Source organism: Corylus avellana, chromosome ca7 (genome assembly GCF_901000735.1).
Source record: "Corylus avellana chromosome ca7, CavTom2PMs-1.0".
In the NCBI taxonomy this organism is placed as follows: domain Eukaryota; kingdom Viridiplantae; phylum Streptophyta; class Magnoliopsida; order Fagales; family Betulaceae; genus Corylus; species Corylus avellana.
In genome coordinates this window covers 13243540-13265307 of record NC_081547.1, presented here as the reverse complement: position 1 = coordinate 13265307, position 21768 = coordinate 13243540, and the positions used below count along the sequence as shown (strand labels likewise).

Below are 21768 nucleotides of genomic sequence, written 5' to 3'. Positions count from 1 at the left end.
GTTTCCACCAACCACGACGAACACCGAATGCTTGCGAAAATATACCCCACGAATCCTTTTCTCCTTTCCTCCAGACGAAGGTTAGGACACCCAACCTTTGCCGAAAGGCAGAAGGTTTTAGCTTCAAAAGAGAAGCTGCGTTCCATAACTAATGCGCCGAACCCTAACGCGCAGCACCAGCCGCGCCACCGATCGCAGAAAAAAACTTTCAAAAATTCAAATTTTGAAAATCATCCGAATCTAGAGAGAGAGAGAGAGACATTCTAGAGAGAGAGAGAATGTCTATGAATGTACACCCTTAAAACATTAAACATGAAAAAAATAAATAAAAAATAAAAAATAAAAAGTGAAAAACGTAATAAGTAATTGAATATGATTAAAAGTGAAAAACGCAACCCAGGTACACAGGAAGTATACAAGAAAAACGCTTAACTAGAAAGAAACAAAAAAAAAAAGGACTATTTTATAGGCTAATAATTCTTTATATAAATTCCACGGACTATCAAAACTGACCACCCCAGTATAGTTTGTCACAAGTGCCAACCTTCATTTCTATAGCACTTCTTTTGTGCTGAGGTCTAATTACAATAACAATCCTAAATATGATTTTTATCCAATCTATCAAGTAATACAACTATAATACAGATGAGGGGAAGATTTTGCAATCTACTTCACCTGTTTGGTCAACATAATGACAGGATGACCAGCCTTTTGTAAACGTTCAAACATGCTGCATTCATATTGGAATTTACTGGCAACACTAGAGAGAACTGTCGCTGGAAGCTGCTTTGGGTCGCCAACCTATAATGGGAGATTGTAAATTTCAGATCCATCTCTTCTCACAGGATATGAAATTTTAAGAATAAAGAAGTTAACGGTCCTTACCATAATACATTTGGTCCCGCTTGACTTTAAAAGTTGAAGAGGAATGAGGGTAGCAGGTTCCAGAGCCTGCAGTGGCAAGAAGCAATGTTTAAAAGACAAAATGCGAGAGCAAGACCGGTGCTAAAAAGACTATAACCTTAATCAAGCAAAGAATATTTTACTTGAGCAGCTTCATCAATCACGACAGCATCAAAAAGAGTATGCTCAGAGGGAAACCCAAAGTTCTTAGTCGACACAGATTCAGAACACACTCCATACAGGTCTCCACCACAGCCGCTTAACGTAGCTACCACAATCTCAGCTTCCTGTAATATAGACTTCCGAAGCTTACGTCTAAGAAATTTAATTTCTTCATTAGCTTTCTTCTCCTGTGTCTGAACATTACTAAGATCTTTATAAATTTGCTTCTTTTGTTCATAAAGTTTTCTTAGCTTCAACCCTATTTCTGTATCAGACATTTCTTCCGAAGAATTCTTAACATCATCATTTCCATCCCTTAAGGTAGCACGCTTGGTTTCAAAGAATCTGATACGGTCAACTAATTTTTCAAGGTTAGAGCGCAGAGCCACTAAAGAGTCCACACTTGTTTCGTTCTTTTCATTGCAAACTTTCATCCTCTCTTCCACCAAACGTTGATCAACAAGTGTATCAACAAAGAATGGTAGTGAATTTGGATGGACTGTCTTCACATTGCCAACCCTTACAAGATATGGCTTGTACATCTTTCCATCACTGCCATGAAGGCCTTGACTAGAAATTCTAGATACTAACTCGTCAACTGCAGCATTCGACTGAGCGCAGATAAGCACTCTTCCTCTTGCTGAACTTTCCACAGATTTTGAATTTCTATGGACATCCTCGCTCAATTGTTTAGCCAAGGCTGCATCCTGCCATGCCCTTGCAATTGCAGCAGTCTGGCTAATCCGTGGACTCGATTTGGTGCATATCATACTATTTGTTTTCAAACTGGCACCAAGGGAATGTTTTGCAATACCTGTCCTCTGTAAAGGTGAAGCAAGCAAGCCACTGACAATGGCCAAAATAGTTCGGGTCTTGCCAGTACCTATATACAAAAGCAATAAAGATAATACATAAATAACGTATACAAAAATCTGCAAAAAGTTGGACCAAGGTAAATCAGATACCTGGAGGACCCTGAATAAGAGATAATTCAAAATCCTTCTTCAACTTAGGTGATCCAATAGCAACACTTATAGCTTGAAGTTGACTGTCATTAAATGATGATCTCAGTACTTCCTGCAAGGGTTGGGACAGCTTACCCAGATCCACTTCCTTGAATGCGTCATTACCAAGAGAATCATTGACAGGCTTTAAAATTACTGGAAGTATGGGGATGTCCTTAATTAATGACAGTGCCTGAAATTCTCTGAGTTGAGGTGTAATGCTCATGATGCGACTTGCATGCCATTTACTTCGTTCAATGAGGTTCTTTCTAGCTTGATTTAACCGTGAAAACCCATTTTGAAGATAGAACCTGATAACTAATATAGTTAACCTTCTCTTGTTATCTCTCTCACGTTTCTCCACCTGAAAATATACAGGTTGCTTTAGCAAAATATGATGTGCGATGTAATCTGGAGGAATAAACCAGATTATCTAAACAATTATCATAGCATGAATATTTAGTCAAGGGCCCTCCAAGTTTGGTATCTAATTTTCGTGATTTGCCACTTTAACATATAACATGGATCTAGCTTTTAACTTCATAGCTCCTGTAAAAGTATGCCCAGACAGATTACTTTTGATTGATTCAGAGAGTGTAATTACTTCCTGAAACACTGAAAGTTGCAATCTTTAGTGCGTTAAACATTAGTAACCATTTAATGAATAAATTATTATGGTTTCTTAAAAAGTGATTAAAAGCAGAATGAGCAAAATAAAAATCACAATCAGAACTTAGGAATCACTTTATGTAAATAGGGACTATGGCCAGTAAAGATAGCCACATCAATTTAGAAATCTGTTTCATCTCTTTTGATTGTGAGGAACTCTCACCCAACTCTTAGAAAGGGCATACCTTTCCAACCATATGAATATCATGGGAAGATTTTTGCAAAGGCTCTTTTGTTATCAAAACAAGATCATTTTCTGAAAGGCTTCTAGAAGCTGCAGAATCATTGTCATCATAAACAAATCGAACCAGGTGAAAGTCATCAACTCTCTCAACCACCATCACAGATAGGCTTCCAAAATACATCTCTTCCCATGAAGGCATTTCCAGAAAGGAACTGTGTAACTGTGCTTTGAACTCCTCCAAAACCAGTGGCCGAAAAATCTCCACATATTGTTCAGGTGATTGAAAACACACAGGAACCTCCTTCAATTTGCTAACAGTTCGACTCCCATCCTCACCTGCGGATGCTAATCCAACAGTTGCAAAGTAATCAATTTCCAAAATGGGTCTATACCAGTCATCGAGCTTTGGCGGCTGGAACCTTTTCACTCCAGCCCCTGGTCTATGTAAATGGCCAAATCTATTTAGAAAAGAAGATTTAAGCTGAATGACTTGTCGTTTTGGAAGAAAAGTATTTGACTTTGCCATAAATGACTGTTGAAGTCTTGCAGATTTAAGTGCAGACTCCAATGGATCATCTTCAATATAGCGTACTGTCTCCTTCAGAACAGAAGAGTTACTAAGATTAATTCCATTCTGGGATTGAGACTCTTTTTTTTTGTATTTGGAGTCTATTTCTTTCCTCTTACTATCTACATCTTTGGATTCGAAGGGAGAAGCAGATGCTGGTATACCTTTTAATCTATCAAAGCTCTTATCCTGAGAAGCAACCATAGAACCATTAGTGGCATCTTTTTGCTGAAAAGTCTCCTTGCAATTCTTAGAAGTGTCAGTGCCAGAAACGTTCTTCTTTGCAGGGTCAGAATGCAATGCGCTCCCAGGACCTGCAGCCTTTCCATCCAAAATGCAGGAACCTGTCTCAGTATCAGATTGTACGACCTTATCAGCTGATATAGGTTCTTCAGTTTCACTGTCAGACAGAACAATCATATTATCTCTATCCTTTTCATGAGCTTCTGTTATCAAGTCCAAGATCTGCACATCTCTATCATCCGCAGAGACTGGCTGCACATCTGAAACTGAACGCTTCTTCTCATTAGACAAGCACTCAGGAATTAAAGATTTTGACCTAAAGATCGTCCCTCCCATGTTACAAGAAGCTTCCTTAGATAATGACACAGAAAGACGTGAAACTTGTTCCATCAATTCATCCGTGGCAAAGTTATCTGTATCAAGTGAAAGCATAACATATGATGACTATCTAAATGATGGCCTGATGATGCTCAACAAATAATAATAATAATAACAACAAAAGTAGTAATAATTATCATTTATTTATTGGGTGCGCTTGCATGTGCATATGAACACACACACATATACACATAAATAAACAAATAATGAAAGCTTACCGCAAGATATTAGATTTTCAATGGTACTGATTATCATTGTAGCAGTGTCACCAAATGAACGTCTGAGAAAAGACAGCAAAATAGAAACTGTCCGTTTCCAATACACAATTAGGACTTTGAGCGATGACTTTCCCCAATCCATCAGGTCATTTAGCCACGAGAAGTTACATAAACTTTCCACCATCATTCGGGAATCCCCAGGCTTTTTACAAAAGGATGGGTAAATTATTTCAAAAACAACAGGGAGGATCTCAAGTAAGCGGACACAAGTCATCTGAAGCAACAAAGAACTAGTAAGAATGCCTTCCAAGTGAACCAAGCCGTAATACATCAGCTAAAGCTATAAGGTAGAGTTTAGGTGATTTTCTTGTACTATTAGATTTCCACCAGAAAACTAAACTACATTTCAAGATATTTGAAGGGAAAAAATAAAAAGAGATCAGTACATTTCAAAGCAATAGTATTGCACACTTAACCACAGAAGTCGCATCATAAAGTGTGTGCACCAACACAGAAAACTACCAAGGACAAACACAGAGAGAAAGAGAGGAAACAAGTGGCTACAAAGAAAGTGATCATGGCACATTATATGTACTCTAAAAAAATGAATATAAAAATAACCAAGATTTTACAAGTAGGAGAAGCAGACATATAAGCTCTAAAGCGGAAAGACAACCATTCACAAGTAGGAAAGATTCCAGAATACCTGACAAAAACTGTGATCAATAAATGCCTTCCCTTCTACTAAGCACCTCCGAATAGAAGGCCAAGCAGTTTCTGATAGTAAGTAAATGAACTTTTCCTGTGCTTTCAGGTTATCATTTGAAGAATGATCATTGACATTCACCAGCAATGAATCAAAGGCTGGCTGCCTCAGAAATCCTCCTTGGGAAGAGAAGCTCGTGATATTTAAATTATCAGATGAATTTCCAGGAAAACCTAGGGTAGGTAAATCCCCTTCTTCGAGTAATTTGCGTAGAACAAAGAAAAAATGTTGTAAAATTTGAAACTTTTCTAAAACAGAATCCAGTCGAACCTGGAATAGTGCAAACAGAGCTGTTAGGAACAATATGACAAGGATGATTTTCTTTTAGTAAAATTCATGATTTATCACATCTTAAAATGACATCCTACAACTGTATGACAAAAAATTACACCTGGCTATACGAGCTTCTCCTAGAAACCAAGTAGCCAAGTCAGCTATTAGTTGATCCAAAATTTAATAGAGAGAGGAAGTCCTTACCAATTTACAAGCATGTGTCAAGCCCAGAAAAATGGCTAACAATGAAGATCTATTAGAGCAGAGAAACTTCAAACCATAAGCAAGACCCCGTGTATTTGAAACCTGTTCCAAGATACACTTCCCAAACTGCCTCACATTCTGCATCAACCCATAATATATACAAATAGCAATTAATGGAATGCCAACCACAAGAAGGAAAGAAAGAACATTAAATTCATCACTTTAATCATAGATGTAAATGAAATGATGTGTCAGATGTAAAAAGATTTATTTGACATACATCATTGGGATCCAGAAGTGAAAGTGTCAAGCTTTCACCCATCCTTGATTCCCACGTCCACTGCTTCCGGATTTCTCTTTGCCCCACTTGAACTATGAAGTGTGTAGTTAACCTGTAACACATCTCTCATGTAATCACACTCAAGAAATGTGTTCCCTACCAAGCTATGCATTGTCTGATAATACAGGCATCAATTTAAAATATATACGACTTCCATAAGCCAACCTAAAAATATATAAAGGAGATTCCTACTTTTACTGAAATGACATCAACCTGCTGAATGTTCTTATTAAAGGGAGACACATTGACGATACTTTTACTGAGTTTGTTGGCTCCTTCCCCTCTCCACCATCATCAGAACCAGTTGGGATTTTCCAACTAAAAGAAGTGGAGATCTCTGTAGAAGAGGATAAAAGCCAAGTTCTCACTGGAAGTGCCGTTTCTGCACTGCTTTCAGCTTCAACCAAAGAAAAACGAGATCGAGCCCAGAAAACAGCCTTGGAAAATGATATTGGAAAGACTAAGGGATCAATTTCAACTAGAACGTCAATCCATAGCATGGGAATGCACATCCACCCTTGATATTCCCGAGAAGAAATTTTACTCTGCACACTGAATTCCCTCCAAGAACTATTATCCTCCTCTTCAACATCTGGAGTAAATGGAAGCCCATCAGATTGTTCATCATCATCACAGTCGTGAGACATGTTTCTATCAATACTCCAAGGCATGCTGCAATTCAGCAGCATTGTAGTTATAAGGGCAGCAGCATCAGAGACTATAATAGTTTGTATAAGATCAAAGGCAGGTTGCCTCAGAGAACTGTGGAGTGAAGAATCCTTCAAGGATGACACAAGAGAAGGGCCCCTGTCCAATAAAATTGCAAGGAAATGAATAATATAACTTCATGTATGTCCACAACCCATGTCCAACTGAATCACCGACAAAGTCATAAATACATGCGAATTTCAAATGTTTATAATTGTGCATTTAAATTTATTTGAAAAATTGTTAACATTTATAATAAATTCAGGACCATGACAAACATCACTGTGTATAAGGGATCACAATTCAACCATAGCCAATGTTTGGAAGGCTGGTTCACATAATACATCTTTTTACCAAAATTAGCTATCTTAGTGAAATTTTAAGATCAAAGAAAAATTTAAGATAAATTACATCTGATTGCTCAGGATTTGGATCAGTGCAATGATGGGGACCAATGGGGCCCACATGCGCGGGCAGGTGTGGGACCCGCAACTCAGGCTGCCCGGCACCTGCCCAAACAGGTTGAGCTGCCCCCTGCATTGCATGCAGGACAGGCAACTCACTGCACCTAATCTCTATCTGATTGTTCAATTAATTGTGTGGTACAATTAAGTCGGCTCATTTTTATTGTTTGTAATTTTCGGCAAATCACAGTATGTTAAAGGAAATACCAAAAAGGAAAAAATACAAAATAACAGTTTGTTTGGTAATGGTTAAAATGTTCAAGTTAAAACCACTGGTTTAAGATTCTTATAAGCCCTCATACATGATGCTTATACCCTAATGGAACGTCCCAGTTTTATGCAGGTTAAATAGAAAACCCATTGGTTAAACAAACTTTGACCAGGCTTTTAAGCAACTGAAATTGCCATCACATCTATATATAGAGTGGCCATAATTCAATATGACCCTAACAAAACAGATCTTGGATCACTCAATCTGACATGGAACATTTTACTCCAAATGCTAATTTTGGCAATTTGGTGGGAACATAGATTCAAAACTTTTTAGGCAAACTAAAGATTCACAACTCAAGACTTCCATACCACCTTTTACATCCTAGTCAATCTGACATGGAACATTTTACTCCAAATGCTAATTTTGGCAATTTGGTGGGAACATAGATTCAAAACTTTTTAGGCAAACTAAAGATTCACAACTCAAGACTTCCATACCACCTTTTACATCCTAGTAGAACCATCTATATAAGCCTACCCCTGTCATTCTGCACTACAGGTAAAGTGGCAAACCACATTCGCATTGTCATTCTGCACACCACAAAATCAACAATCTAGGTAACTAAAATACATACCAAATTGGACCAAATAAATGCCCAGTTCATAATTTGCAGCCTCAACCACTGGATCAGTCTGGTTTTAATAACATTACCATAAAAACAAGATTGCGAAAGACAATCAAACAAGAGAAGCGGAACATGTTTTTATGGTAATGTTTTAATAACATTACCATAAAAGCGGATCGATCGTTCTGGGAATACAATAACTCAAAAGATCAACCGACCACATCCACCTCCCAATCATGCACCGATCGAGTAAACAAGATATTCCAATGGATGTTACCATTATGAAACTATATATTCTCCTCCACCCACGCATCCTTACCACATGCAATAGTGAACGACTCCGGAAAGAGGACCTTCAAAGGTAGTTCCCCACACCACACATCATGTCAAAACAACACTTTAAAACCGTTACCTACCTCATAACGCACATAATGCGCAAAACCAGCCCACCCCCTCCAGATATATTTCCACACACCCACTCCATATGGGGGACTATCTCCTTGGAACACCAATCACCCCTCATACCATCATATATGATGTCCACCAACTTCCTCCACAAAGCATCACTTTCCATAGCAAACCTCCATACCCACTTGTCCACCAAAGCTTGATTAAACTAAAGCATGCCTCTCACCCCCACCCCCCCAAGTTCTTTGGAGTACATACCTTCGACCAAGTCACTAGATGAAATTTTGAATTTGTCACCAATGCCGCCCCAAAGAAAGTCCCAGAAGTTTTTCCAAACAATTAGCCCCTTTGATAAATACAATCTCTACCAGCCCCTAACCAAAGCTTGATTAAACTAAAGGATGCCTCCCCCCCGGGAAGTTCTTTGGAGTACATACCTTCGACCAAGTCACTAGATGAAATTTGAATTCGTCACCAATGCCGCCCCAAAGAAAGTCCCAAAAGTTTTTCCAAACAATTAGCCCCTTTGATGAATACAACCTCTACCAGCCCGCTAATCTCTTCTCCATCTTTTCCAATATGCTACTCCAAATAGTTCATGCCTTATTGTGAGCACCCAAACAAAGCCACACGACACCCAAGGATGCTAGCCAAGCTCGCCCCGGAACAATCTCAGACTTGGACAAATTAATTTTCAGCCCCGACGCCGCTTCAAAACTGAGCAACAAACATCTCAAATTTCTGAATTGTTCAACACTAGGCTGACAAAAAAGTAGCGTGTCATCTGCAAATAACAAATGCGACGCTATCATTTTCTCCTGATTTCTCAAACCCACAAAGAACCCAGAAAGAAGACCTCTCTCCACCATTGCAGACCTCCATCACCAACACAACTAATAAAGGAGACAAAGGATCCCCATGTCATAACCCTCTTGAGCTCCTAAAGAAACCCCGAAGGCAACCGATTTATTATAATGGAAAATCAGACCGTAGAAATGCAATGATGCATCCATCCTTGCCATATCGCCCCAAAACCACATCTCTACATCAAATGTAACAAAAATTCCCAAATCACATGATCATATGCCTTTTCCAAGTCCAATTTACATAACACACCCGGTACCCCAGACCGAAGCTAACTATCCAAACATTCAATTGCCACCAAAACAAAATCCAGAATTTGTCACCCCTTGAAGAATACATTTTGCGACAGTGAAATAATCTTCCTCAAAACTAACGTCAACCTATTTGTCAGAACCTTCGAAATAATTTTGCATCCCTCACCTACTAAGCTGATAGGGCGAAAATCCTTAATCTGCACTGCTCCAGCTTTCTTTGGAATAAGATAGGCATAAGTAGCATTAAGACTCTTCTCAAATTGTCCACGGCTATAGAACTCCTAAAAAACCACCACAATGTCAACCTTAACCACCTCCCAACACTTCTAGGAAAATGCCATAGTACAACCATTAGGTCCATACGCATCTCCATTGAAATTCCTCACCACCTCCCACACTTCACCTTCCTGAAACTCTCTTTCCATCCAAATTCTCTCCTCACCATCAATGGAACTAACAGATAAATTATCCACCTTTGGTCACCACTAATATTGTTCACAATACAACTTTTTATAGAAATTCACAATGTGATCTTGAATAACCGTCAACTCCTCAGTCATATTCCCATCCACCATTAAGGATTCAATCAAATTGTTTCTCTTGTACGAGTTTGCCAATCGATGCAAGAAGAACTTCGTATTGTTGTCTCCCTCCTTCAACAACAATGCCCTTGATTTCTGTCTCCAACTCACTTTTTCAAGATAGAGATCCCACTCTAAATTTCTAAAATACTCTTCTTGCTTAAGATGTTCATCCTCAGATGGCAATCTTCCCTCTACAATCATATCCAGCTCACAAAGACCCGCCTCCATCTCCTTCTTCCTCTTCCCTACATTCCCAAATACCTCCTTATTCCATTTTTTCAGATCACCTTTCAGTGCTTTCAACTTTTCTGCCAACACATAACTCGACGTACCTTCATAATTATACGCTCCCCACCACTTCTTAACATCCACAAAACCCTCTGCTTGCAACCACATATTTTCAAATTTAAAAGGTTTGTTACCTCAACTCCCCCTCCACAATCCAACAACAATGGCCTGTTGTATAGGGGGCTGGTTGCAGGGTTTTCTATAGGTCCTGTGCATAATCCTGGTCTTAGCGTTTCGCACTTGTTGTTTGCGGATAATACTTTGATCTTCTTTGAAGCGGATGAGGAACAACTTCGCAACTTACGCTGTCTGTTTCTCTGTTTTGAAGCTGCATCAGGGTTAAAGATAAATTTGTCAAAGTCTGAAATTGTTCCTATTGAGGAGGTGCAGAATATTGATCTGTTGGCTAGCATTCTTGATTGACGGGTGGTCAGCTTACATATGAAGTATTTGGGGCTTCCTTTGGGAGCACAATACAAGGATACCACAATCTGGAACGGTATGCTTCAGACCACGAAGAGGAGGTTGGCTGGGTGGAAAATGGGCCTTTTATCAAAAGGGGGAAGGCTAACGCTGATTAAAAGCACTCTCTCTAACCTTCCAACCTATTTGTTATCTATTTTTCTCATTCCCTCGAGTGTGGCAAATAGGTTAGAGAAGTTGCAAAGGAATTTTTTATGGGGCGGTACCAATGAGGAGACTAAGTTTCATTTAGTTAAATGGTCTTTAGTTTGCTCTCCTGTGAAGGATGGTGGCTTGGGGATTAGAAATTTGCGTCAGTTCAATCAAGCTTTATTGGGGAAATGGTTATGGCCTTATGCTACGGAGAGGGAAGCTTATTGGAGGAAGGTCGTAGAGGTAAAATATGGAAGTATGGAGGGAGATTGGTGTACCAAAGAGTTTGAGAGGCCATTTGGTGTAGTGGTTTGGAAGCATATAAGAGGGTGGGAGTTTTTTTCCAAGTTCATCAGATTTGAAGTTGGTGATGGCACCCAAATTAGGTTTTGGCATGATATATGGTGTAGTGATCAACCTTTGAAGGAGTCTTTCCCTGAATTGTTTCGTATTGCAAGAAACAAAGAGGCTTGGGTGAGTGATAATATGCAGATTATGAATGAGGAAACACATTGGAATGTTCCTTTTTGCCGAGCGGCTCAGGATTGGGAAGTGGAGGTGGTGGTGACTTTCTATGCGAAATTGTATGAGACTCGGTGTCATGATGGGGGGGTGGATCGCATTTGGTGGATCCCTTCAAAAAGGAAGCTTTTTGAGGTACGTTCTTTCTTCGGTGTGCTTCCTTTTTCTGCAGAGAGGCACGAGGTGGGGAGCTATTCTTTCCCATGGAAGAGTATTTAGAAGGTTAAAGTCCCGCTCAGAGTTAGTTTCTTTGTGTGGACAGCAGCCCTTGGAAGGATTCTCACATTGGATAATCTTCAGAAGAGAGGTTTGATCGTGGTGGATTGGTGTAGTATGTGTAAGAGGAGTGGTGAATCCATTGATCATCTCCTCCACTGTGACGTGGCTCGTGCTCTCTGGAGTGTTCTCTTTTCCATTTTTGATGTGAAGTGGGTCATGAATGGCAGGGTTATTGATCTCCTAGCTTGCTAGAAAGGCCAAAGAGGTAATAAAATGGTGATGGAGGTTTGGAGAATGGCCCCTTTGTGCCTTATGTGGACTATTTGGAGGGAGAGGAATGCTCGATGTTTCGAAGATAAGGAATTGACAATGGCGGAGCTCAGCAATAGGTTTCTCAATTTGTTTTTCCATTGGGCGGGTGTTTTGAACATTCCTCAAGTTTCTTCGATGCATTAATTTGTAGATTTATACTCTTCATTTTATCTTTAAAGGAGTGTCTTTGTATATTTCCTGTATACTTGGGTTACGCCCATCTGCTCTTTTCAATGATATTCTTACTTATTTATCAAAAAAAAAAAAAAAAATGAATACACCCCCACATACTCCGCACCAACTCCCTACTAAAATCCTCCATTTTAGTTTCTTGTAAACATACAATATCAGCTTTACACTCTCTTAATAACCTCCAAATCTTCCCTCTTTTCTCAATATCGTTCAGGCCTCTCACATCCATGAAATGATCTTCGGTTTCATAAATAACAATTATTAGCCTTCCCCTTTATTGTCATTCTAGATGATTATCCACCCCTCACATCATAGTTCACCGAACATACCAATCTCTTTAATTCTCAAGTTCCTCAATTCCCAAGTTTGCCACTCAACCAAGTGCCAATACCCGCCCCATAGTGACGTCGATCAGCTTCAATTGCAGTGGGCAAATCCATTAATTTATCCTCAAAACCTTCGTACGAGAAGCCCACAACGTGACAAAATTCTTTGACTCTCTCCACCACCCAATCTGGTGACACCACAGTCGCCCTTTTTTTATCCCTTGTTACCGCCAAAGGTTGAATATCCAGGATCGAGAATCCTTCACTGTCCTCTTCTGGTCATGTCACCACTGCCAGGGCAGCATCACCACAGCCCCACCATGTAATCCCCCTCCCCACCCCCAATACCCCCTTCTCCCTAAGAGAAGGGGAACTAAACAAGGACATAACTTATCCACTCTTTGTTCTTGGTGCAAAAGAACAGAAAAAAGCAAACAAACAGACAAACAAAAACAAAAACAAAAGCAATTTAACAGAAAAAAATGTTTATCGATAATGTTAAAGTAACGATTAAGTAATTAAATTTACATCTTTCTATAAGCTTAAGCTTTTGGAATAACTGGTAATTTAACATAGTATCAGAGCCAAAGGTCATAAGTTTGAACCTTAACTCTTTCATTTACCTCCCATTTCGATTAAATATTTCTTGTATTGGACATCACCTATTAAAAGGGAGTTTGAGCCCACATTTGAGGGGGTGTTAAAATAATGATTAAATGACTAAACTTACATTTTCCTATAAGCTTAAGCTTTCAAGATAATTAGTAATTTAACAGATGATTTCTATGCTAAGTATTTCGGGACAAATAGGAGCAACAGTGATTTTCTTTTTTTTTATAGGGAAGCTACTGTGGTCTAGATTTCACTCATTGCTCAATCTTCGTTGGCAGTTGGCAAGAGGGAGTGGGAGGGGATTTCCTTAGAAAAGGATCATCCCCGGAAGGGTAAGGGTAGTAGGGAGCTATTGAACCTAGAGTGCTCCTTAATCTATTCTTCAAGAGCATCTTCTAGGCGTGGGAAAGGAAAGGCTCGCATTTGTTAGCATTGAGTGATGGCTGTTGTGAGGGTTTCGGGCTGTTGGGTGTTTCTAGGGTTTCGGGTATGAGGGTTAAGGGTTTCTTCGCTTCTAATTTTTCGTTTTTGTGTTCCTTATGTATACTCCCTATGTATTTACGAGCACTTCATGCTTTTTTAAAATATGCTTGATTATCTATCAAAAAGATTCACACCCAAATTCTATTTTCTTTCAAAAGCTCTCAACCTCTATAGATATAATCTTCATTGTTGAAATATAAATTAAGTTAAATTCATTCTTTCTTATTAGCTTAAACTTTAAAATAAGTGGTTATTTAATTTGGTATCAAAGCCAGAAGTAATAGAGCTCGAACCCTGACTCCCCAATTCACCTCCCATTTCAAGTAAATAATCCACATATTCGGCCTCACTTATTACGGAGAATTTAAACCCACACGTGAGATGGACTATTAGAATATAAATTAAATGAGTAAATTCATCAATTCCTATTAGCTTAAGCTTTTTGGATAAGTGGTTACCTAACTTTCATCATATGCGAGACTTCTTTTTTTATTCCTAGTCTTCACCACCAACATTTTTGCTAAATGCACAACCAAGAAACACAAGCTCTATGCCTTGTCGTATCTATAAAACCCTTATTCGTAATGTTATGCTAAAAGTACCCAAGCAAATCTAAAGGAAGTTCACATTCAAAGAATAAAAATTATTTGACAAGTACTAGACTTCATTAAAAGAACAAAAGAGCACACCATAGCAAACAAGAGTTATACAAGAGAAATTTATATAATACGAAAATAAAACAAAAATAATAATTAAGAACTAAGGAGACTAAGGTTTAAGAACTCCAAGAATGAAAAAGAAGATATTGGTAGATGACTATAACGACCTAGAAAAAGCATTAGCAACATTTGCACTATCACTCCAAAAGGACTCGTCAATTTGAAATTTTTCTTAAATCATTTATAAAGACTAGTCTCCCGTAATAAAGAACCAATGTGGGACTTACCACCCATGGGTGTCTTTATAAACCACCCTCTATTTAGGCTATTCATCTTCTCAGTGTGGGATTGGAGTGTTAAAACAACATTTCAAACAACAACCATAGAAACACCGGATATAAAAATTATGTCAACCACAAAACAATTAGGATTACATACCACATATGTGCACATTCAAAAGGTGGGCATGGCGGGTTCATCTTATAACCTCGGAGTATAATAAGAAGAGCTATCTGAAAATACAATCTTGCAATAAATAGCAAAAGGTGAGCCAAAACAATAGAATTGTCATTAATACTGATCGTAACAAATAGTATTAACATCTTTTAGCACCAATACATGGCTATACACCATATTTATGGTCACTATTTGACAATCTAGAGGTAGAAATAAGAACCTGGCAAGCCTTTTTTCTTGTTAATACACTGAAGTTACTGCTCACTGGCACTTGATGAAGGAGAAAATATAGAAAATGCCTACGTTGTTTTTCATGTTCCCCATCTTGCAAAGCTTCAAGAGACTGGATAGATTGAATGTGTGCATATCAGTAATGCCAGTAAAATATTACACATATAACTAAAACAGAAAAATAGTATATTCAAAGAAACATTGGCGAAGGACTTAAGGATGAAGTGGTATAATGGTCCACAGACGTGCCTGCAGAAAAGGCTGAAAAAGATCAAAAATGTCTTTATGGCTTTTCTCGTTTCGAGAATGAAAACACTGACCCAATAGAGTGTTGCGCATCACACTTGGAGACAACGTAGATCTCAACCAAAGCTTACAACCTTAAAGGGGGCCCAAAACATCAAAGGCAAAAATCAGCTCAACATTAAACAGAATATTGACCTTTTGTGATTGAAAAAACACAACACGTGCTCACCAAGCATTTCAAAGAGTAGTCTCAAGCAAGTAACTGCATGAGAAAACACAACCGAATCGCCACTGATATGATTGAGTACAAGGTCAAGAAAAATGGGGTAGCGTTCCAATATCCCTTCTTCAAAAACTGGAGGTTCTAAGAACCCAAGCCTTCAATAAAAAGAAGGGCAAATTTACCATTAGCAGGAAAACAGAAAAAAAAATAAAGGGAATACTTGTTGAAGATGAAATTTAGACAACATTTCCTACAATGATTTTATTCCAAGCCATATGGACACACGGTCCAGCTTCGCTCTTGGCCTTGAAGTCTCAAAAGTTGATGGCAAAACTTCTGTATCCAAAAAGCCTATAAATTTCTTAAGCAAAGGCTGCAAAGGTTCCAAGTCTGTTACTCTCCTGCACACACAGAATACATGAAACACTTGATGCGGATTTACTGGGCGGCAAAGCAAGAATTAAGAGACCGAACCTCAAGCCCTCCCTCTATCAGTGATTAACTGATTATATTGATTTGAAATTACATCCTTCGAACCCAGCCAAGCTTTAATTTGATTCTGCACATGGTTTTTTAGCCAGAATCACTAATAAGTTGGAACTCTTTGTGATTTAAAAGTCACTCTGTCAATTTAAAAGTCACTCTGTCACAAGATAGTTATTAATCTTTCTTTTCTTGGCTGGAAGAAGAAAATAAAATTCACAAGACTAATAAATTTTGGATGCACATATTAATAGCAGTGCTTAAAAAATCATATTAAATTAAACAAAATAAAGACCATCAAATATCATAGTGCCGAAATCCCCCAAAAACAACCCCCCCCCCAACCGCAAATATCAATGCTAGTAAAAATGATATTAAATTAAAAGAGAATGAAGGCATCAAATATCATAGTGCCGAAATGCCCCCAAAACAATTAGCTTCCCCCACCCAAATAGAGGCCAGACAAAGAACCTAAAAGTAGCAATAGCTTTAATGGAAAAGGAGGGGGGGGTGGGGTGGGGGAGGAGAGGTAGTATTACGTCAATTTTCCCATAGATCCAGCAAGACGATGACCAACAGAACGCACTCCTCTTTTGAAAAAAAACAATGCATAAATACCCTGAAAGGAAATACATTACTTTGTAAGGCAAAATAAAATTTTAAAGATAAGTGAAAGCAATTTGAGAAAACATGCAAACACGTAGCCAAATAAATACCGGAAACTGTTGATGTCTATCCAAAGCCAGTTCATGCTTACTATCAATTGCTTCAATAAATGTTTCAAATTCAGTGAACAATGACTGATCATCCAACAGGATAGGGAACATCAAAACCTGTGATCAAATAGACAGCAAATTCAAGTCACCATCCACCCCAAAAATAAAGGTCAGCAATCAAAACAAAATCATTTCTGGGACTCCCAATTTAATGGGATAAGTACTGTACAGATGCATGCAAGTAGTTGCATGATACATGAGCAAAGAATTACAGTTTGAACTTATGGCATACCATAAGGAAAAATAGCATTGCAATACATATAGAAAAAGACATTTGAGCATCAATTGCAATGCACAAAAGCAAATATAAGACGCTTCTGCATAACAAGCCTAAGAGGTCCAGCACATAACTATAGATTTGTCTATCTGTTTGCTGAAATATGGCAAAGTCCTCAATAAACAAACACAATCTTTTAAGTAAATACCCCAATAAAAAGGTCAGAACTCTATAATCACCTTATATCTTGTGTGGCAACCACGTAAAGACTTGAGTAGATAAATACTTTGTAACATATTAGGATGATCAATTGATGAGATTCGCATTCAAGATTCCACTATGTAGAATATATTTGAAAATGATACCCCAAAGGAAGAGTAATACTGAACATGAGTGATGTTTATCACTCATGTTTATCATCACTTGAATCGATCAAGAGAGGAAGGGAGCTAAAAAGCAAGTGCACACAAGGGGGAGAGAGAGAAAGTTACTCAAGAGAAATATGGAAATGGAGCTCAAAACACATCAAATTATCAAAGAAATGAAGAAAACTCTTCAGCAAAATTAATCAAGAAAAACAAAATAAAAAGAGAGGAAAGAGAAAGAGATGTGTATATGGTCATAGTTTGATGTTAAAAGGTTTATGGATTGTTAAGGTTTGTTAGAATGAGAACTTAGGGGTGGATCTAAAGGTTTTTACAAGTTTAATTCAAAGATTATAGGTCTGGCAACAGATCAAATCTGGTTTCAGAGAAAAGAAGAAGGAAAGGATAATTCCCTCCCCATTATTAAGCCACTAGTGAATACCATATACATTAAACATATCATTCTATAGAGAAGCAGATCTTGTACTTTAAACAAATATAATTACAAAAACAAAACAAACAAAAAAAAAGTAGCAATTCACCGATGAAAACAAAAACACTACTTGTTATCCATTTTCAAGCTAACACTGGCATCAACATGATGTTGATTATGTTACAAAACAAGTAAACATGAAGAAACATCACAAAGAACAATGTACATGCCTCATACATGACACTAACAACTTCAGCATTATCACAAGCTGGATCATATTCTTCCCGTGCTATTCTTGCTTTGATCTCTCTCAAGCACTGAGTCACCCTTTCCTCATCAAGACATCGTAACACATCAAGAAGGGGACTGATGCAACTCTGCTCATACTCCATATTGTATGTCTCTAGGGCTTGATGGTGCTGAGAGATGCACTGGATGCATTGCCGCATTTCTTCAGTGATCCTCTTCCATAAACGCTTGAGAGGAGAATCAGGATTCTCATCTTTAAAGTAATTGTAGAACGTCTCCAAAAGAGGGCCCATTAATTCCCAAGAGCCACACCAGATATGAGTTTCTTTTGGCAAACAAATTAATAAATTAAATGCGTCTGCAAACCTGACATAGCAGAAAAGCTACTTTACCAAATAATGAAAAGGCAACCAAACCAGAAACAAATTGAGAACAGTTGCAAGATATGATAAATTGGAAGAACTCCAAATCAGGCTATGCATAGAAATTATATTTAAAAGTAACAGATTTTGCTATAAATAAAAAGGACTAGTATTACGAGACAAAATTATACAAAAAAAAAAAAGTTTTAAAAAAAAATCTGGAAAATCCAACAAAGAAAAAGCAGAGAAACCATTGGAGGTCCCAGTCCACTAATAAAATGATCTCAAAAAGAGAAACTTCAACCTGGTAAAGTTTAATTAGAGATTAGAGAATCTATGCAGACTCTTATAACATGAACCTCCATAAAAAGTAATGCATAAACTCCTTATGTTCTGAGCCCAAAAAGAAACAGGTAATCAAAATAGTGACAATTAGGAAATTTAAATTGTTATATTTTTTGCTTAAAAAAATAAAAAACAGAAATGGTTATGCTTTTTCACACTTAAGTTTCAACTCTAACCCGAGCCCAAAAAGAAAAGAAAAGCTGTAACTTCAACATAAACTCAAACTTAATTAATTCGCTGAAAAAGTACAATTTAGTTAAAATAAATTATACAAAGTTGCCAAACTCCTTATGTTGGTAACAATTTCCAACATGTAAAGCCCCACAAATTAATACAACTTTCAAAAGAAAAAGATAGAAAAAATTAACAAAATAAAAAAATAAAAAAATAAAAAAACAAAACAAAACATTGGAAATTAAGAATCAAATAATTTGGTTTTCGGAAAAAGGAGAAAACAAAATAAACGGAGTAAAGGCAATAAAAATTCAAAAATGTATAAGAAGCCTGAAATCCACTGAAAAAAAAAATATCAAAAACTCAAAATCGATCAAACATTCTATTATCACTTTATTTTTAATGACTCTTCTCTCTCTTTTTTTTTTCTTTTTTTTTTCTTTTTTTTTTTGGTATTTCGACCATTTTGTAAGCAAACCGAACTATTTATTATTACATTGGAAAAAATTCCAAATCAAAATTAAAATTAAAAAAATAAAAAATAAAAATTGATCAAATGCATTAAAATAAGAAAAGGAAAAAGGAAAAATAAGCCTACAAGAACTGCTACGCTTCATCAAAATTTCGTTTCAAATCAAAGAAAAAAAAAAAAAAAAAAAAAAAAAGGCCTTTCTCGTTACCATTGCTCCTTAAGGTGATGCAGACGGCGTCGTTTGGAAGGGTCGTGAGCGTCATCGTCATCTTCTTCTTCTTCGATGGCTCTCCAGCGGCCCAATAGATCTCGTCTTGTTGCCAAGCTATTCGACATTTCTCAATTTTAACTTCCGTTTTTTCTTAGGGTTTTCTCTTTTTTCTCTGGCGCGCGCGAGAGAGAGAGCATTTGATTACAGAGCGTATACAAGCATACCGTGAAAGGGAGTAATCCGTCATTAAACTAAATAAAGGGGTTAAATTTGGCTTTTAACTATACGGATTATAGACAGTGCAACGGGCAACACTTTAATTTTCCTATCTATTATTTTCCACAAAATATTTTACTTTCCTCTCTCATCTCATCTCTCCTCTTTTTGCTTTTCAACGGACTTATATTGAAATTTTGTAAAAAATATAAAGATAAATAAAAAATTTGTATTTTGTAAAGAAATAATACTTTAATAGCATAAAAAATATAAAGAAGTTATCGTATAATATATTTGGTTATGAAAGCAAAAATATTCCCCTTCTGAGCATTCTTTCATCAATTGGGAATCAAAATTTGTTTCCATTTCATCTTATTCACTTAGATAGATTTTTTTAATTTGGTTATGTGTCCATTTGGATGCACAGTTTTGGTCCTCTTTTGGGTGGACAAGTGATACTGGTTTGTTAAGGTGAGGCATTGTAACTTAGAGTCCAATATAGTAAATTAGAACTTCCAACACAATACACATTTATGTATCACTATAAATTCATCAAAATGAGCATTACATGGAAATTTTTTTTTTTTTTTTTTTAAAGGGAACATACCATACTCATTCATTGATAAAAGTCGCGAGCATAAAGCTCTTACAAACAGAGTAAAAAACTATGAAGTAAATCATAGCCGAAGCTAAAGATATAGTCATCAACAACAGACCAAATCAACCATAACAAAAGCATCCGCTAACCTATGACTAATTATCAGGTTTAAAAATCAGATCTGTATCAAACAGACATCATCTAATGCATAGGTAGTGCTTATTCCTCGGCCTTGAGAGAAGAACCTCCCAGCCGATACTCATTCTCCTCGACCCGAAAGCCAGGATACAATTCACATCCACAACCCAAAGGTTTGGACCAATAATAACGGGTAGCAACCGGGCGCAACAAAGCAAGAGGAGAGAACCTTATTACAAGCAAAAAGAAAAACCATACAGGGAAATAAAGGGAACAACAAAACAAATGCACGAAAAGAAATTACAGCAAAGAAAACAAACTACAGGGGAACTCAAAAGAAATACAAAACAGAAAAACAACAATACAGGGAAATAAAAACGAAAAACACACAAAGCAGGTCACTGCAGCCGGAAGGAGGCCGATCGCGAGCTGACCGGAAACCGCCGCGGAAAGTGGCACAAAAAGCTTGACGCGGGAGGGGCGCTTGAAAAGACTAGACAGCGAGCGGTGAGTGGCAAAGCGGGCGCGGAGGAGATCGGCGGCACACACAAACAAACAGGGAGGGGGAGAGTTTGAGTGAAAACCCCCAAAGGCAGTACCCACCGAGAGAGAACACAAGCACAACAGAACAGGAAAACACCAAAGACAGAAACAAGCCTAAAAACAGAACCGGGAAGCAAAGAAGCACAATCAGGGAAAAACGAAAACAAACCCAGCCGAATCAACGGAACCCATGCAAAATGTGGGATGGGCACAGCGGAACCGGAAAGTAAGGAGGTGGGTAGGCGTCGGGGGAAGCCAGGCAAAGGACGGAGGATCGGGCGAAGGCAAGCCAATCCAACGCCCAACCCATTCCAACCCAAGTAGGGAGCGCTGCAGATGGAGATGGCGGGGAAGAGAGCAGCCAAGGGAACGGCAATACCAAAGGCAAAAACGGAGAAAAAGCTGAGGGGAAAAGGAGAGATGGGGAGGGGGAAGAGAGGGGGCACTGGGACTAAGGGCATCAAGTAAAATACTAGGACCCAGAGCGGACATCCCTCCTCCCCTTCGGCTGTGGCACTCTAGAGGGGGGGCTTAGGGTTTGTTCGAAACATATGTAAAAAGTTTTCTACATGGAAATTTTTCTTATGTAAACTAGAATAACACAAATCACACTGAAGCATTGAATTATGCCTAGAACTGCATATGCCTGGCATCCTCCCCCCTCTCCAATGCCGCCCAAACTTCATTCCTAAAAAGATTCACTTTGTGTAATCATGGAAGGCAGATCCCTACTTCAGATTTACTTTACAAAAGCATCATTTAATATTAT

The 21768-nt window shown here is 37.9% G+C and overlaps 1 protein-coding gene across 5 annotated transcripts in view; it reads right to left on the bottom strand.

Moving 5' to 3' along the window:
• LOC132186271 (uncharacterized ATP-dependent helicase C29A10.10c) overlaps positions 1 to 19674 on the bottom strand; it is a 38248-nt gene extending 18574 nt beyond the window's left edge. For 4 of the 5 annotated variants that reach the window (XR_009440738.1, XR_009440737.1, XR_009440739.1 and 1 more), the window contains exons 1-19: positions 19502 to 19674; positions 17922 to 18306; positions 16617 to 16733; positions 16440 to 16519; positions 15672 to 15818; positions 15424 to 15572; positions 15198 to 15328; positions 14938 to 15060; positions 14700 to 14773; positions 6126 to 6719; positions 5853 to 5964; positions 5573 to 5710; positions 5036 to 5365; positions 4330 to 4603; positions 2924 to 4146; positions 2031 to 2433; positions 1047 to 1948; positions 886 to 951; positions 676 to 801 (exon numbers count right to left, since the gene is read on the bottom strand). Coding sequence is in view for 2 of the 5 variants with exons in the window: in XM_059600161.1 (XP_059456144.1) it covers positions 676 to 801; positions 886 to 951; positions 1047 to 1948; positions 2031 to 2433; positions 2924 to 4146; positions 4330 to 4603; positions 5036 to 5365; positions 5573 to 5710; positions 5853 to 5964; positions 6126 to 6719; positions 14700 to 14773; positions 14938 to 15060; positions 15198 to 15328; positions 15424 to 15572; positions 15672 to 15818; positions 16440 to 16519; positions 16617 to 16733; positions 17922 to 18306; positions 19502 to 19629 (5502 nt within the window). In the remaining 3 variants the exon portion in view is untranslated. Of the gene's footprint in view, positions 1 to 675; positions 802 to 885; positions 952 to 1046; positions 1949 to 2030; positions 2434 to 2923; positions 4147 to 4329; positions 4604 to 5035; positions 5366 to 5572; positions 5711 to 5852; positions 5965 to 6125; positions 6720 to 14699; positions 14787 to 14937; positions 15061 to 15197; positions 15329 to 15423; positions 15573 to 15671; positions 15819 to 16439; positions 16520 to 16616; positions 16734 to 17921; positions 18307 to 19501 lie in introns of those variants that run through there. The other variant, XM_059600162.1, reaches the window with a different exon arrangement.
• Between the last annotated feature and the right edge of the window lie 2094 nt (positions 19675 to 21768).